The 15,608-nt window shown below is 39.7% G+C and overlaps 2 protein-coding genes and 1 long non-coding RNA gene across 3 annotated transcripts in view; all 3 read left to right on the forward strand.

Annotated features, from left to right (window-relative positions):
• The window catches only part of tmtc1 (transmembrane O-mannosyltransferase targeting cadherins 1), a 47,104-nt gene extending 42,696 nt beyond the window's left edge, over positions 1–4,408 (forward strand). The window contains exons 19-20 of the mRNA XM_083528734.1: positions 410–487; positions 3,438–4,408. Coding sequence (XP_083384860.1) covers positions 410–487; positions 3,438–3,560 — 201 coding nt within the window. The 3' untranslated portion in view covers positions 3,561–4,408. The remainder of the gene's footprint in view (positions 1–409; positions 488–3,437) is intronic.
• Positions 4,409–7,130: 2,722 nt separating this feature from the next.
• On the forward strand, positions 7,131–7,628 carry LOC310719268. Its single transcript, XR_014531424.1, has 2 exons — positions 7,131–7,436; positions 7,567–7,628. It is a non-coding gene; the product is annotated as an uncharacterized lncRNA (long non-coding RNA).
• A 115-nt stretch (positions 7,629–7,743) lies between these two features.
• Positions 7,744–13,865, forward strand: ovch1 (ovochymase 1). Its single transcript, XM_083528738.1, has 12 exons — positions 7,744–7,947; positions 8,496–8,571; positions 8,932–9,121; positions 10,060–10,199; positions 10,351–10,504; positions 11,383–11,421; positions 11,530–11,565; positions 12,090–12,312; positions 12,445–12,599; positions 13,174–13,269; positions 13,357–13,493; positions 13,604–13,865. The coding sequence occupies exons 3-12, from the start codon at positions 9,025–9,027 to the stop codon at positions 13,769–13,771; spliced, it is 1,245 nt and encodes a 414-aa protein (XP_083384864.1). The 5' UTR covers positions 7,744–7,947; positions 8,496–8,571; positions 8,932–9,024; the 3' UTR covers positions 13,772–13,865.
• Positions 13,866–15,608: the final 1,743 nt, after the last annotated feature.

Here is a 15,608-nt window from a genome sequence, read left to right on the forward strand (position 1 = left end):
CACTGTAGGTTTTTGAACACGATTGTGGAAAGTCTAACTTGTAGTTGAACTGTGTTTTCCCCCCTTTTTTGCATCCTCTTGTTTTATTAATTTGTGCAGTTGGCAGATTTGCATGAGTTCTCTCATAAGGGTAATGCATACTGATTTTAAAGAAGTTTAAACAAAAAAGAATTGTTACTTGCCATGTTAATTATCTGGGTCAGTTACGTAGATTTTTCCATTAAGGTTGGCACTTGTTCTTTCATGTGCAAGAGCTTTTATGTATGGAGATCTTTTTTGGGGGAAAGCCCTGGAAAATAATTTGCTGATATTGAAGAAATCAAGAAGGATTCGTATGTGTGCGCAAATATCGAGTGTGTGTGTGTTAGAGTTGTTACTGAAGGTGAATCTGCCTGATTTTCTTTCATAGAGCTACAAACTCGCTGTTGCACTGAAGCCTGACCAATCACAAGCTTGGATGAACATGGGTGGGATACAGCATATAAAGGTATGGAGGCTCTCTTGGCATACGCATAGTATCAAAGCATAGAATCATTGGCCCGTGTTAATACAACCTGACAAACTGTTTGTTGCAAGTTTGTTAACAAATTCACCAGTTTTTAAGAGCAATTTACTATTCGCTGACCCACCCCCTCGCCCGGACCCTTCTTTCCCTTCTTTCCCATTTCACTTCATTTCTTTTGGATGGAACATGGAACATTTAGATTATTCATTTTTTTTATTTCATAAATATAAAATCAGATTGTTTGGGTCAATTTTCTTAATTTCAAGATTTTGATCTGAAGATAAAGAGTCACTTTTCTGGCTGAAAAATTCTCTTTTTCAACACAAACAAAAGATTAATTAGGATTATAAGGTCCATATGTGCTTTCCAAACATCCCATGTCTCCATGTTGCTATTAGAATAATCTCTACTCTTCTAGGAAGATGTTCCACTAGATTTTGGACTGCTTTTGGAGATGTTTTTGCTCATTTTGATGAGGTGGAGGAGGCCTGGGGTGCAGTCAGATTAAAGCAAAGTCCATTTAAGATCTTTCACTCCAGCCCATGTAAAAAAATATCTTCATGGAGCTGGCTTTGTGCACAGAGGCATTGTCATGCTGGAACAGGTTTTTGGTTTCATAGTTCAAGTAAAGGAAAAATGTAATTCTGCTTCTTCTCTATACATTTGTGTGCCTCTATCGTTGTGCTTTTCTATCTCAGTTTAATAAAGAACTACATATTGCTAGAGAAGTTCAGTTTAATTTATTTTGAATTCAATGGACATTGTTTCTAAGCAGCTTTACACAGATAATGTGGTAAAAAACAAGAATAGGATTGTTCTTTAAAAGTGTAAGTTTGTCCCTAATTAGCAAAGCGGATGGCATCTGTGGCAAGGACAAACTCCCTGAGATGGCATAAGGAAGAAACCTTAAGAGGAAACAAACTCAAGAGGGGGAACCCCATCCTTATCCGGAAGGCACCGAATGTCCATTTATTACAGCTAACTGATGTTGAGGTGTGCAGTGATGATCAAATGCACACTGTTGTCCCGTGTCAGTGTAGCAGACTGTTGACATTAACTAGAGGCTTAATCCATCCTCAAAGCTCCTGTATGGATCCCCAAGTCGTGGATGTAAAAACCATCCCAAGCTGCACAGAGGGGCTTCCAATCGAAGAGAACCTCATACATATGCAGGCTGGGATAAAGCGGGCAGATCTAGGAGTGGCTAGCTTGTTGTTGAACTGTGTTTTCCCCCCTTTTTAACATTCTCTTGTTATATTTTAATATACAGTAAGGAAAATAAGTATTTGAACACCCTGCTATTTTTGCAAGTTCTCCCACTTAGAAATCATGGAGGGGTCTGAAATTGTCATCGTAGGTGCATGTCCACTGTGAGAGACATAATCTAAAAAAAAAAAAATCCAGAAATCACAATGTATGATTTTTTAACTATTTATTTGTATGATACAGCTGCAAATAAGTATTTGAACACCTGAGAAAGTCAATGTTAATATTTGTTACAGTAGCCTTTGTTTGCATTTACAGAGGTCAAACGTTTCCTGTAGTTTTTCACCAGGTTTGCACACACTGCAGGAGGGATTTTGGCCCACTCCTCCACACAGATCTTCTCTAGATCAGTCAGGTTTCTGGCCTGTCGCCGAGAAACACGGAGTTTGAGCTCCCTTCAAAGATTCTCTATTGGGTTTAGGTCTGGAGACTGGCTAGGCCACGCCAGAACCTTGATATGCTTCTTACAGAGCCACTCCTTGGTTATCCTGGCTGTGTGCTTCGGGTCATTGTCATGTTGGAAGACCCAGCCTCGACCCATCTTCAATGCTCTAACTGAGGGAAGGAGGTTGTTCCCCAAAATCTCGCAATACATGGCCCCGGTCATCCTCTCCTTAATACAGTGCAGTCGCCCTGTCCCATGTGCAGAAAAACACCCCCAAAGCATGATGCTACCACCCCCATGCTTCACAGTAGGGATGGTGTTCTTGGGATGGTACTCATCATTCTTCTTCCTCCAAACACGTTTAGTGGAATTATGACCCAAAAGTTCTATTTTGGTCTCATCTGACCACATGACTTTCTCCCATGACTCCTCTTGATCATCCAAATGGTCATTGGCAAACTTAAGACGTGCCTGGACATGTGCTGGTTTAAGCAGGGGAACCTTCCGTGCCACGTATGATTTCAAACATCTTAGTGTATTACCAACAGTAACCTTGGAAACGGTGGTCCCAGCTCTTTTCAGGTCATTGATCAGCTCTTCCCGTGTAGTTCTGGGCTGATTTCTCACCTTCCTTAGGATCATTGAGACCCCACGAGGTAAGATCTTGCATGGAGCCCCAGTCCGAGGGAGATTGACAGTCATGTTTAGCTTCTTCCATTTTCTAATGATTGCTCCAACAGTGGACCTTTTTTCACCAAGCTGCTTGGCAATTTCCCCGTAGCCTTTCCAGCCTTGTGGAGGTGTACAATTTTGTCTCTAGTGTCTTTGGACAGCTCTTTGGTCTTGGCCATGTTAGTAGTTGGATTCTTACTGATTGTATGGGGTGGACAGGTGTCTTTATGCAGCTAACGACCTCAAACAGGTGCATCTAATTTAGGATAATAAATGTAGTGGAGGTGGACATTTTAAAGGCAGACTAACAGGTCTTTGAGTGTCAGAATTCTAGCTGATAGACAGGTGTTCAAATACTTATTTGCAGCTGTATCATACAAATAAATTGTTCAAAAATCATATATTGTGATTTCTGGATTTCTTTTTTTAGATTATGTCTCTCACAGTGGACATGCACCTACGATGACAATTTCAGACCCCTCCATGATTTCTAAGTGGGAGAACTTGCAAAATAGCAGGGTGTTCAAATACTTATTTTCCTCACTGTATAATGAATACTGAGGAGGGTGGAATTATTTATTCATTCAAGATGTGCTTCTATTTTTTCAGGGAGACTATGTAGCAGCAAGAACGTACTACCAAAGAGCTCTCGAGCTCTCTCCTGGCTCCAAGCTGCTTAAGGAGAACCTGGCCAAGCTGGACCGACTGGAGAAGAAACTTCAGGGAGGATAAAGGAGCCTTTCAAACACAATCAGGAGATTACCTTACTGAGGGCTTGCTGAGTCGATACGGAGAAACACACATGCATATACACACACAAAGATTCTGAGCTGACTGTTTTAAAAGCGCCTTCTGTAATCAATTGTGCTGGAAAAGAAATCTGTAAAAGGAGATTCAGGTTTAACGATAAGGATCCACACCTCCAATAATGGAGCCTCATTGACTTGGCGTATCTTTAGCTTTACTTGATCTCTGATCAGAACTGAAAAAAATCGTAAAAAGATCCCTTGAAACAACGTGCATCTCGGTAACGTGCTGCATCTGGCATACCTGAGGAGCTTTCATCCAAACATCCATTTCAGTGACTTCAGATCAGCAGGACAAGGGACTCCTCAGAGCTGTCCAACATAACGCCATCCTTTATGTGATGCAGAAGCATTTTTTTTTTTCTTTTGCTTTGTGTATAATTTTTATCCGTGATTGTACGAGTGAATTTGAATTGTGCAGAAACATCCTGAAATTAATTCTGTGCTGAGAAGGTCACCTTCGTTTATATTACTTTTTTTTTGTTTGTTTGTTTTGTTTTTAATTTAATTGAAAAGTTTTTCTCGATGTGGAAAATCCAGAATGACGAACATCATAGTTATGATGTGCAACAATGTGCATATCAGGCTGTTTTCCCTATTAATGAAGACTGTTTAAATAAAATCAGGATGTGTTTTATCCATCTATAGTCGTATTTATAATTTCAGGAACATTTCATCTGTCATGAAAAACCTTCAGCAGTGTGTTAAAAAAAAAATTTACCATGTACAATCACATTCCTTTTGCTTAATAAAGAATTTCCTAAATGGACGACATGTTTATGTCTGAAGGCTTGTATGTTTCTCACAGGGATTTACATGTATGCACATTCTCCACTATGACCCTGATGAAGATCTTACTTATTTATAGTTTATAATATGTTTCGATGTGGTTCATTTAATAGGAAATGGATGATTTCATTCTCAATTTTTTTGTTTTTTTTAAAAAGAAAAAAAAAACAAAACATGGACTGGTGAAATTAAGTTCTGAAGTGTGACATTATAATTTAGACAACAACAGGAAGCAGATACTAGAAAGTGCTCTGATATCCAAAAACGCAGAGAAAGGAAAGGATATCAGGATAAGATCTGCCTATTCATAGCTTTGAAAGACAGGATACCTGTAGCTGATAAGCAAATTGCTCCATATGGTAAACGTGATCTTTAATGTACGAGTGGAAAAGATGAAAAATAGGGAACGATGGCTGCATGACGGTGGTATTTACAGTAAATGTTTATGCGTGATTGCTGGAAGGTTTCCTCCACCCCCCTAAGAGTTCAGCATTGTAATATACATGCTGTATGTACGTGCTTTTTTTATGCATCATTTATTTTTGAGCTCACAATAAAGCACTGAAGCACAACTTGATCCCACAATTTATTCATTCATGCTTCTATGCACTCTATTTAAACATGGCACATTCAAGTACACACAGGTACTGTAGATCATTTCATGGTCTATAAAATTTGTCAACAAAATCAGCAAATTAATGTGTTTAAGGAGATCAACTGCCACTTAAGTAGTTTCCTAAATAAGGTGCATTCACTGTAAACCAATAAACTTCTACTATAATGTAGAATGAATTAACATTTAAACATAGTTCACATTGCACCAATAAACCAAGATCAGATATTAAACTATCACAAAATCTAAAAAAAAAAAAAAAACATTCAAGCTCTGAATTTCTGTCCTCAGGACTGATTTGTACAAAAGTATTTGATTTCAAATAAATCCATACAATAACATGTCATCTGTCATTCCTTTATATTACTAGTAACGCTGCAAAGAAATGCATGGCTGTGGTGCCTTCAACAATACAGCAAGGTACATGTGGTTCATGAAAATTATTTGTTTACTAAATTATAGTAGTAGGGGGAGTGGTGGCTCCAGCGGTTAAGGCGATGGGTTGCCGATCGGAAGGTCTGGGGTTCGAGCCCCGGTATCGCCAGGCTGCCACTCTTGGGCCCTTGAGCAAGGCCCTTAACCATCTATGCTCCGGGGGTCCCTTGCGGGGGAAATATCAAGGTCCGTGACGTCGGAGTGACGTGGGGCCGCCTTCCCGTGGGCTCACCACCTGCAGGAGGGACCGTAAGGGACGGTGCTGTGAGGATTGGGCAGCAGTCGAAGGCGGGGGCCTGCTTAGACTGCTGCCCCCGCGACCCGAATTACGGATAAGCGGGAGAAAATGAATGAATGAATGAATGAATGAATGAATAAATTATAGTACAGTAATATTTTATTCTAGCTTGTTGAGATACTGGGAGCGGCCATGCTAATGCATACCTGGAGCGGAGAGTGTGAAGGGCCCAACAGTGGAAGCTTAGCATTTCCGTGGCTTGAACTCCCACCCTTCTATTCAAGTCAAGAGGCTTTTTATTGTCATTTCACCCATTTATAGCTGACGCAGTACACAGTGAAATGAAACAATGTTCCTCCAGAACCCTGATGCTACATACATCAACAGTCACAGAAACAGAAAACACAGGGCTAAAGACTAGTAAGAGTCCTCGCCACATAAAGTGCATGTGTGCAACCTGGTGCAAACAGTGCAAAGACCACAAAAGACAGTGCAATACAATACACAAAACACAAAATAGCTCTGCCAGTAAACCTGTTGTAAAAAGACAAAGTGATCAGTAGCAAAAATGTAAACAAAGTGTTGTGCAAAAGAGACAAAATGTTGTGCAAAAGATGTTCTAAACCAATCCTTCTAAGCCAAAGCCTCAACCATAGAGCTACCACTTCCCCTGTTCAAAGTATGTAATAATTACTCAGGAAGAAACCACATAGTACTATAAATAATTGGGTAAAAAGTGGCATGTCAGTATTGCAGAGTACAGGTGTGCAGTGATGGTTTCACCATGAAAGGCTTTGGGGGGTATTTGACTAGTTCATGTGGGTGGTTTGGAGACAGTGTGTTGAGTAGACTGACTTCTTCCCGAAAAAAGCCATTATGAAACACGGTGGTGGTGCAAGACGTTCATTAGCACAAAGATGTTATGAATATATGATAGGAAGTCAGTGTTGGGTTGGCAAGGTTTAATTCAACGAATGGTATCTGCTTCCTACTTTGTAAACACGTTGCTAAATCAGAATGTAAGAATGCAGACTACAAAACTGGGTGGTGCAGGAATCTTGATCCTGAGCTTTGGTTTCTACCTGTGTAGAGGACCTGTGCATGTTCTTCCCATGTTTTCTTGGGTTTCCTCCAAGTACTACAGTCTCCTCCCAAATCCCATGAACATGCCAATAGGTAAATTGGATAAGATGCATTGCCCCCGTGTGTGAATGAGTGCGTGAAGTGTGCTTGGTTTAGGCTGATCTCTGATCCAAGGGTAGATTTTGGGGTAGATCCACCATGACCCTGACCCGGATAAAGCAGTTCCTGACAATGCGAGAAATGACAATGAAATATTACATACATTCAAAATTTATTTTCATCAGAAATTCATGAAGTTCAGTAGATACAGGCATGCAAACACATTTTATTCTCAAGCACGATTAATCGAAAAAACCGAATCAATAAGTGAGTCATATAGCCCATAAGTGCTTATTAGATACCTTGCTGCCTCCTTGTGGCGAAACGCTAGAACTGCTCCTCCACTGATTGACTTTAATTAGTGCTGATTTGGTCGCAGGTGTTAAAACTGGAGGTTTCTCTGTCTCTCTTAGCTTGTTTCAGTTGGTTCATTTGGTGATTTATGGCTTCTTTTTTTTTTTTTAAAGCTATGATATTCATTTTAAGTGGAAACGTGATGTTTTTTGGTGCATTTCTTGTCTTCATGTTGCTCAATTGTGGAAATGGTAAGTTTTGGTATACTGCTTTTCATTCGCTTGTGGTTTATACTGAGGCCTTTGAGCAGGTTTGAGGAAAACCAGATCATCATTAAAATATTTTTCTTTTTGTCTCCCTCTCTTTCTGTAAACATTGAAGCTGGACGGCTTTTCACACTGAAGAATGAATCCTTATCATCCCAGGATTATAATGGAACCACAGATGAGAAGCTGAGTGGTATGATTTCAGCTTAACTTTTAAACTGTATACTTGAATATGGTATAATTCAAGTATACTATATCTATATTAAAGTATAATTAATATATAAGTTAAGTCTGTTTTGTGTAATTTTTAAGCCATAGCAGGTGTGAGAACTTTTACTAATGTGGAGGAGGGAGAGGCACGGATTGTTGGTGGGAGAGAGGCATGGCCTCAATCCTGGCCTTGGCAGGTACTGCTGACTTTCGCCAACATACCAGCCTGTGGTGGAGCCGTTCTCGACCAGTACTGGATTGTCTCAGCTGCCCATTGTTTCAGACGGTAAATGTATCTCAATGCAAGCTGCAAGAATTCAAATGAATTTGCTGAATTGTAGTGAGAATTTGCAAATTGTACGATGTGGGATAAACTCTTTGGATGCAAGCTACCTGGGTAGGATGGTGATGAGAAATGTCTCTTAGCTCAGGGTCTGCTTTGATTTATTAATGGGTTTTCTCCAGGTTGTCTGGTGTTCTCCAATCTCCAGTTAGTTGACTGACTTTAATAAACTGGCTTTGATGGTTGGCGCTCTGGCTTTCTTGCCAATATTTCTGGGATAGATTCTATTTTCACCCAGAACGGTTACAACTATCAGAAGTAGGGATGCTCTGATCTGAATCTGTATTAGGTTCACTTGTTATTATGGAGGTCCTAGAGCAGTTTCGTCTCATCAGTTATCAGTCTGATATTAAACTTTTAAGCAACAAATCACAAAACTGATGACTCAAGTGACCACATCTTTCACACCACATTTTTCATGGTGTTCAGAAAGAGGCTGGAACTTGTGGTCTATGAGAAACAAATGATGTTCACTCTGCTTCCATTGACAGATATTCCCAAGAATCATACTGGGCAGTGAAGGTTGGGAAGCATGATCTGACAAATGACACCGAGTCATGCCAACAGGTCAGTATACACATCTTAATCCGTTTTCTTTCACAGTGGTTGGGTGTTTTTATTTATTTTCTCTTCTAACGGCAAAACTGTATCAGTGTTTTACTGGTTCTCTCTTCTAGGATCCGTTTTAAAATGTGATTATTTTAAAAGCTTTGTGGGATTGTATGAGATTAGAAATTTGCTAATGTCATGGGGGAAAAGTGCGGTAAATTTCTTTTTAGGGTTTACTTCCTGTTTTTGAAGTTGACTTGTTAGTATTTTTTTTTTACAATTGTCCTTTCTATATACCTACTTTTTTTTTTTTTTTTTATAAATAAAAGCTTGCTAAAAATCAGCCTTTGTTTTCATTTACTCTTGCCTTCTGTTCAGACTGCCAAAGTGGCTAAAATCATCACTCATGTGAACTATAACAGCGTAACCAAAGAGAACGACATCGCCCTGCTGAAGCTACAGACTCCTTTGATGTTTGATGAATGTGTGAGGCCCATCCCCGTCTGGAGCGGAGACTCGGCATTAGTGAATAAATGCACTGTTACAGGCTGGGGTTTCACCACTGAGAGTAAGTGTCTCTCCAGTTTCTGTCTTCTCGAGTTAATCTGAGTTTACAGCAGGGGTGTCCAGTTTTTTCCACAAAGGACTGGTGTGGGTGCAGGCTTTCTTATCAACCAAGCAAGTAGACACCAAATTTGACCAAATCCTGTTTAAATGGAATGATTTTCATTTTCAATAACTATCAGGTGTGGCCCTTGTTTGGTTGGAATGAAAACCTGATTGGACACCCCCTGGTTTAGCGTGAATGTTTGCAACCCCAGAGTAGCTTTCAAATGAGGAGGAAAAGAAAATTGTGCATCTATTTTAGTTGAACTGCTTATTGGTGATGTTTAATGGTTTTGAAGTCTGGGAATGGTAAAGCAGATGAGGCAGGAAGAGTGAAGTTTTTATGTCCATATGGTTTGAAAAATTGGCTGAAAAGAACTCATGTTAATCAGACTATATGGTGTAATTTTTATAAAGTTAAATGTATGTTATCTCCCTTGGCATCCCTTCTCTCCCTCATTAAATTGAGACCATCAATTCCAGCTTTTCCTTTTACCAAAAGCTGTCCATCCTGTAAAGTTTCCCAAGTTGGAAAACTCACAACGTGACCTCTTAATGTGCCGGCACTGGAGGCTCCTTTCGTGAACGATACACCAATTGATATCAAAATGTTTGTAGTCTGTGAGTCAGAAGGACTTTAGAAGTAACATTTATTTTAACGCCAAACTAAGCTAAGCTGCTGTTGCATGAAAATGTTAATTTTGTCATCCAATTTGTCACTTTCAATCAAATCAAAAATTGAGCAACAATGCTGTATAATATATTGCATATAGGACTTCTCTAGCATCCATTCTTTGAGACAAATACAGATGGAGAATATTCAGAGTGACTCTCACTGCAACAACCTTTTAATCAATATGTTAAGCTTTAAACAAACATTTGACACACTTATCTGTCCAGGTGGCCCTCGAGCTGACCGACTACAAGAAGCTAATGTTACTATACTGGATTCTAATTCTTGTATCAAATTATATGGAGGGCTTATCTATTCCTCGATGGTGTGTGCAGGAGAAATGGCTGGAGGTGTGGATGCATGTCAGGTACAGTACAGGATATTTCAGTATATGAGACGGATACAATGTGTGCTATTTCACATGTTAACATTTTAGCAATGTTTACATGTCCACCTAAGTCCAGTAAAAATTGTTTATTCCCTTTCCCCCCCCCCCCTTACTATGTTCTTCTACACAGGGAGATTCTGGGGGTCCTCTGTCATGCTTCACAGGAACACGCTATGAAGTCGCCGGACTCGTTAGCTGGGGTGTGGGCTGTGCTCGTGCTCTAAAACCAGGAGTCTACACCAGAGTTACTTTATATATCCAATGGATAAATTCCACAATGGATGGTATGCCTTTATTTATTTATTTATTTATTTATTTATTTTTTGAAATCAAATGAATCATATGCATTATGACAAAACGTATGAATGACATTTGCATTCAATTATTCCCAGTAGTCTATTTTTCTTTTTCATAGCACCTCTTTCGGCTGCTACAAAGAATATCTGTTTACATTGGCGTTTCTATGCATTCAGGTTTCAGTCTTCACATCACGTGTTGCCAGGGTCAAAATCTGCTGAGAGGCCTTTAAAAATGCATTTCATGCTGCTTAAAGGCTGTTGCTTCAACCAATCAGTTTTTTCGACTTGGCCACTCGGAGGCGATCTAGCAGATGTACAGTAACTTTGACTGGATGGTCAGAGTGCACTAGTCAGAGCCCGCGTCTGTAGCAATTTGCACAAGGTCAAATGTATTTGGATTTAATAGCTGTGTTTTGTTTTTTTTTCCCACAATGACTGAAGAAATTGATTTGGCCTCAGATGTATATACAATTTTTTTTGAAAAGCTGGAAATCATGAGGAAAGGTCTGCCAAAACAGCTTAAAAAGCATGAAAAAAGCTTTTAAAGCTTTTTCATGAGCCATTTATACGTTTGTTTTTTTTCTGTAGGATTTGCAGAAGTGCACAATTTTCATTAATTTCAAATGAGCCTGTGATTACATTAGCAAAATGCGTAAATATTGATGCTTTCGCTAGAGATGATTTGATGTGGAGCGGCTGTGGCTGAAGTGAAAGGAGACTTGTTCATTGGGTTTCTTGCTTTCCTGTCTGATTCAGCGCTCTGTTATTCTGCATTTCTCTTTATAATTATTGTATTAAGGGGTGGATTGATTCAGGTTTACCACCCCTCTACTGTAACTGACTGCAGTTTCTTTCACCTTAAGGTCAGCTTGGAGCTGATTACATGTTCAAGGACTTAACAGGTAAGTTGTTTTTTGGTTTATTTTTTCTCTTTTTCACCAAAGTTATGCCTGTAATGTGCTAATGTTTTATTTGTATTTTATTTATTTTTATCCTGGTGGGGGGTGTAGCAAAAACACAATTGGCTCATCCCAATGTTGGTACAGGTAAGCCACTTATTTATTCTGCAAAGATTTCAAAACACAAAGGACTACACTTAATGAATAATTTGTACAATACCTCATGCAATGCCATATAATACCAAATGAGATTTTCAGTATTTTCAAGAACAATTATTAAAAGTGGGTATTATGCCATAAAGGAAAAATTCGACTCCTAGACTAGTTTGTCGTTGGATTTCTCTTCTATTCCTTGCATAAAACATTAATTTGTACATGCAGTTAGGTTTGATGTACAGTAATGGAAGCTTCTTCAGAAGGTACATTGCAAAAGCTAGCTGTTCTTACTGCCAATGAAATTTCACTCCTCATGCAAATCAGTAATCAATTAGTTTTAGTTTATACTGATTAAAAACCTAAAAGTTTGCAAAGGTTTAAATCTACAAGCAATGTGAGTATGGGATAATTTTATAGACTTGCCAGGAAGGCTGGACAGATCAATAACTTTGAGCTGGTTAAAATATTTATTGCAATCTGCAATATTTTGAATTTCTTTTTCTCCCTCATGCAAGTGAAAAACTGTGGCAAGGCTGAGGTGGAACCCTGCAAACTGGATCAAGGTTATGTAGGTTTGGAGTCCTCTGCCAGTGGTGAGATGAGGTTGGTAAACGTGACTGAGGTGTGTCCACACTCCTGGCCCTGGCAGGTCAGCTTGCAAAGCGAAGGCACTCACTACTGCAGCGGTACCCTCATTGATGAACGCTGGGTTCTGACTGCACGCCACTGTCGTGCTGAGTAAGCCAACAAAAACAGCATGTGCCAACTTTTATTATAACGTATATAATGTGCAAACGCTTTTGTGCATTTTAGTATCTTTTGACTAACAAATTGGTTCTACTTGAGGATTTTAATTGATTGTTTCTGCAGAGCTGGAGATATGGTGGTGCTCGGTGCTCATGATCTCAATTCGATGGAAATTCAGCAAGTGCCAATCAAGGAAGTTTACAGCCAGCCTTATGATGGCAGCTTCCCTCCACTGCATGACCTCGCCCTCATTTACCTGAGTGTTCCAGCTCCACTAGGTACGATACCACACCCTAGACCATGGTTTCCAACCCTGGAGCTGGAGAACACCCTGGTCTGTACATTTTGGTATTTTTCTTGTTCAAACACATCCACTTAGTCCAATTTGTTAAATCTAGTTTGTGGAAAAACAGTAAAATGTGCAGGATAAGAAATGCTGCCGAAATACTAAATCCATGTGATGGAATCAAACCCAATCGACTGATTCTACCGAAGCAGAGTTGAACCAAAATTCTCTTGCAAGTTAAGGTTGTGCTTGAAGGAGGAGTTGGACCAGGTCCAGCTTAACCCCCTCGATTTGTTTGCAAAGATGGAACAGACAGCATGTACTCAAAGACCATGATTAGAAACCGTTATCCTGGAACAGGTTTGTCTAATCTTATCTATGAAGGGATAGTCGAGGTGCATGTTTTCATTGCAGTCAAACAATCCTTACTTGATTCCACCTGTTTAGTTTATCTTGGCTGTCATTAGCCAATCCGCTGTGACTGCTGCTTAGTTGGATTGAAAACCTCCACCTCCTCTACCCTTGACAATATTGGCCTTTTTAATTATGATTTTAAATTCCTCCAGGATCTTCAGTAAACCCAGCTTGTATCCAAGATGAAGACTTGACCTTTGATCAAAGCTCATTTTGTGTGACAACAGGATGGGGTTATAAAAGGTTATGTATGTAACTTTGCTTCAAACATGCATGGCCTTTATATCCTCTGCCTCATGTAGTTTTAGACTAACCTTATCTTCTGTCTCTGTTAGCGGACTTGAGTCCCGATATTCTGTATCAGGCCCGAGTGAGTCCACTACCTGAGCAGGCCTGCTGGAGTGGCTGGGGTCAGGTTTTCAGCTCCACTGTCCTACTGTGTACACAACCTGCTGCCTCATCATCCTGCCTGGTATTAAGTTCATCTTTGCTAAGAATAAACAAGTCAGCAAGGACATTTTAATTATGGATTTTTTTTTTTTTTCATATTACTGAAAGCAACCTCCTGTTTTTCTTTTTTAGGGTGATGCTGGTGCACCACTTTTGTGCCAAAAGAATGGGCAATACTATCTGGCTGGCATGATGGCACTGGGGCTTAAGCGTTGTGATCAAAAGAAACCAGCCATATTTACCAGTCTGTCCAGCTTCCAGTCCTGGATTACGGACATTATGGAAAATGAAGGACAATGAAAATAATGCAAATTTTAATTTTGTATGTTTTGGAGTATGACAAGTGGTCCTTAAATGAACATATCCTAAAATGCATTAAATAAGTTTACTCAAATATTGAATCTGATTTTGGACTGTTGCTGTATTTGTTGTTCCTGTGAAGTTGGTGGTTGTCACTCTATTACAGGGCAACATGGCAGATATTCAGAAATTTAAGAAAATGCAGTGCAGTTACACGCTGGTGCATGGTTCTGGTTTATAGACCCAGTTTATCTAATTAACAATCTGTGAACTGATTAGTGTGAAATTGTATCTGTTGGAACAGTGTCTACAGATGAGGTGAGAAAACATGAAAGCCTAAAAGACTACAGTGCTGCTGAAGTGCTCATTAGGTATAGATGAAGAGGCCTAATTCTACTGTCCCTCTATGCAGGCAGTCAAACATCATTGTGGGTATTGAACACTAACACAGAATGTTGCAAAATATTAGTTCTGGCTACACAAATTTTTCTAATGTTATTGAATTTGAAGTCATTTTTTATGGCTTTATTTTATTACATTGTTCTTTTAGTTTGTCTCTGGGAAAACAGAGGCCCCTTTTTGATAAAATAAGCCATTAGTTCAATATATTTTGTTAGAAGATTAAAATCTAATCATAAGACCTACAACCTGTGACATTTTCTAAAGTTATACAATAGTCACAGGTAATATAACAGGTTACATCTTTTAAACTCCAGTACTGCTACATATTCAATAACTGTAGCTAATAAAGAAGGGAACAGAATCCAGTGTTATGCCTCTGAACAATAGATACTGTTGATGTCACAGCAATGCCACAAATAGGACAAGAAACATGCCCTCCATGATTCATTTATAAAACTGTGGAGCTCATTTTGGAGAAGACTCGTTCAGCAGGAGTGCTACAGGAAGCGATCACACTGTGCAACCCTTCTCTGAGCCAGTTTTAGGATTAGCGAAGTGAACCGTATCTGAACTTGACCATCATGGTTTGTGTGGCAGTAATAATGGTCCATGGGAAACACAGTGCTCAGTGTACTGTATAGTTACAGTAAATAGACTAAACAAAGCTTTGCCTCGATTAATTTTTATCGAATTACTTGCGAAATCGTTTCAGCCCATGTTCATTGCGGTAGATAGGGCCGAGTGTTAGCAAGCTAAACTTGCTTGTTGATGATTAACATTACTGATTAGCCGTCCTGTCCCTCATCAGAGAGTGAAGGTATGACAGTGAAATCTTGCTTTACATTCGGTACAAAGTTGTTCGGTCTCCTTGCCTTCAACTCCTGAATGAAACATCAGAATCACCACTTTGTTTTTGATGACATCTAGAGCAGCAGCTTCTTTTTTCAGCTGCTCCCATTAAAGGTCACTACAGTGGATCCGTCTCCATACCCCTCTGTCCTCTACATCTGCCTCTTTCAAACCAACCACCTGCATGTCTTCTGTCACCACATCCATGAACCTCCTTCTTGGCCTTCCTCTTTTTCTCTTTCCTGGTGGCTCCATCCTCATCATTCTCCTTTTGATATACCCCAAGTCCCTCCTCTGCACATGTCCAAACCATCTCAATTGCACCTCCCTCACCTTTTCTACAAAACGTCCTACATGCACTGTCCCTCTAATAAAATCATTTCCATCGTCGTCACTCCCAACGAAAACCTCAACATCTTCAGCTCTGCTACCTCCAGCTCCACCTCTAAACCATACAACATCGCAGGTCTCACCACAGTCCTATAAACTTTCCCTTTCACTCACACAGATACTCTTCTATCACAAATCACTCCTGCTATCACTCTTCTCCACCCACTCCACCCTGCCTGCACTCTTTTCTTCACTT

Source organism: Silurus aristotelis, assembly GCF_946808225.1.
Source record: "Silurus aristotelis genome assembly, chromosome: 24".
Taxonomy (NCBI): Eukaryota; Metazoa; Chordata; class Actinopteri; order Siluriformes; family Siluridae; genus Silurus; species Silurus aristotelis.

Excerpts from the sequence above, each read along its gene's own strand:
- ovch1 (XM_083528738.1), top strand. The coding sequence starts at position 9,025 with ATGTTTGATGAATGTGTGAGGCCCATCCCCGTCTGGAGCGGAGACTCG. Across the intron at positions 12,313-12,444 it reads GCACGCCACTGTCGTGCTGA|AGCTGGAGATATGGTGGTGC; the intron begins GTAAGCCAACAA and ends TTGTTTCTGCAG. Across the intron at positions 13,494-13,603 it reads CTGCCTCATCATCCTGCCTG|GGTGATGCTGGTGCACCACT; the intron begins GTATTAAGTTCA and ends TTTCTTTTTTAG.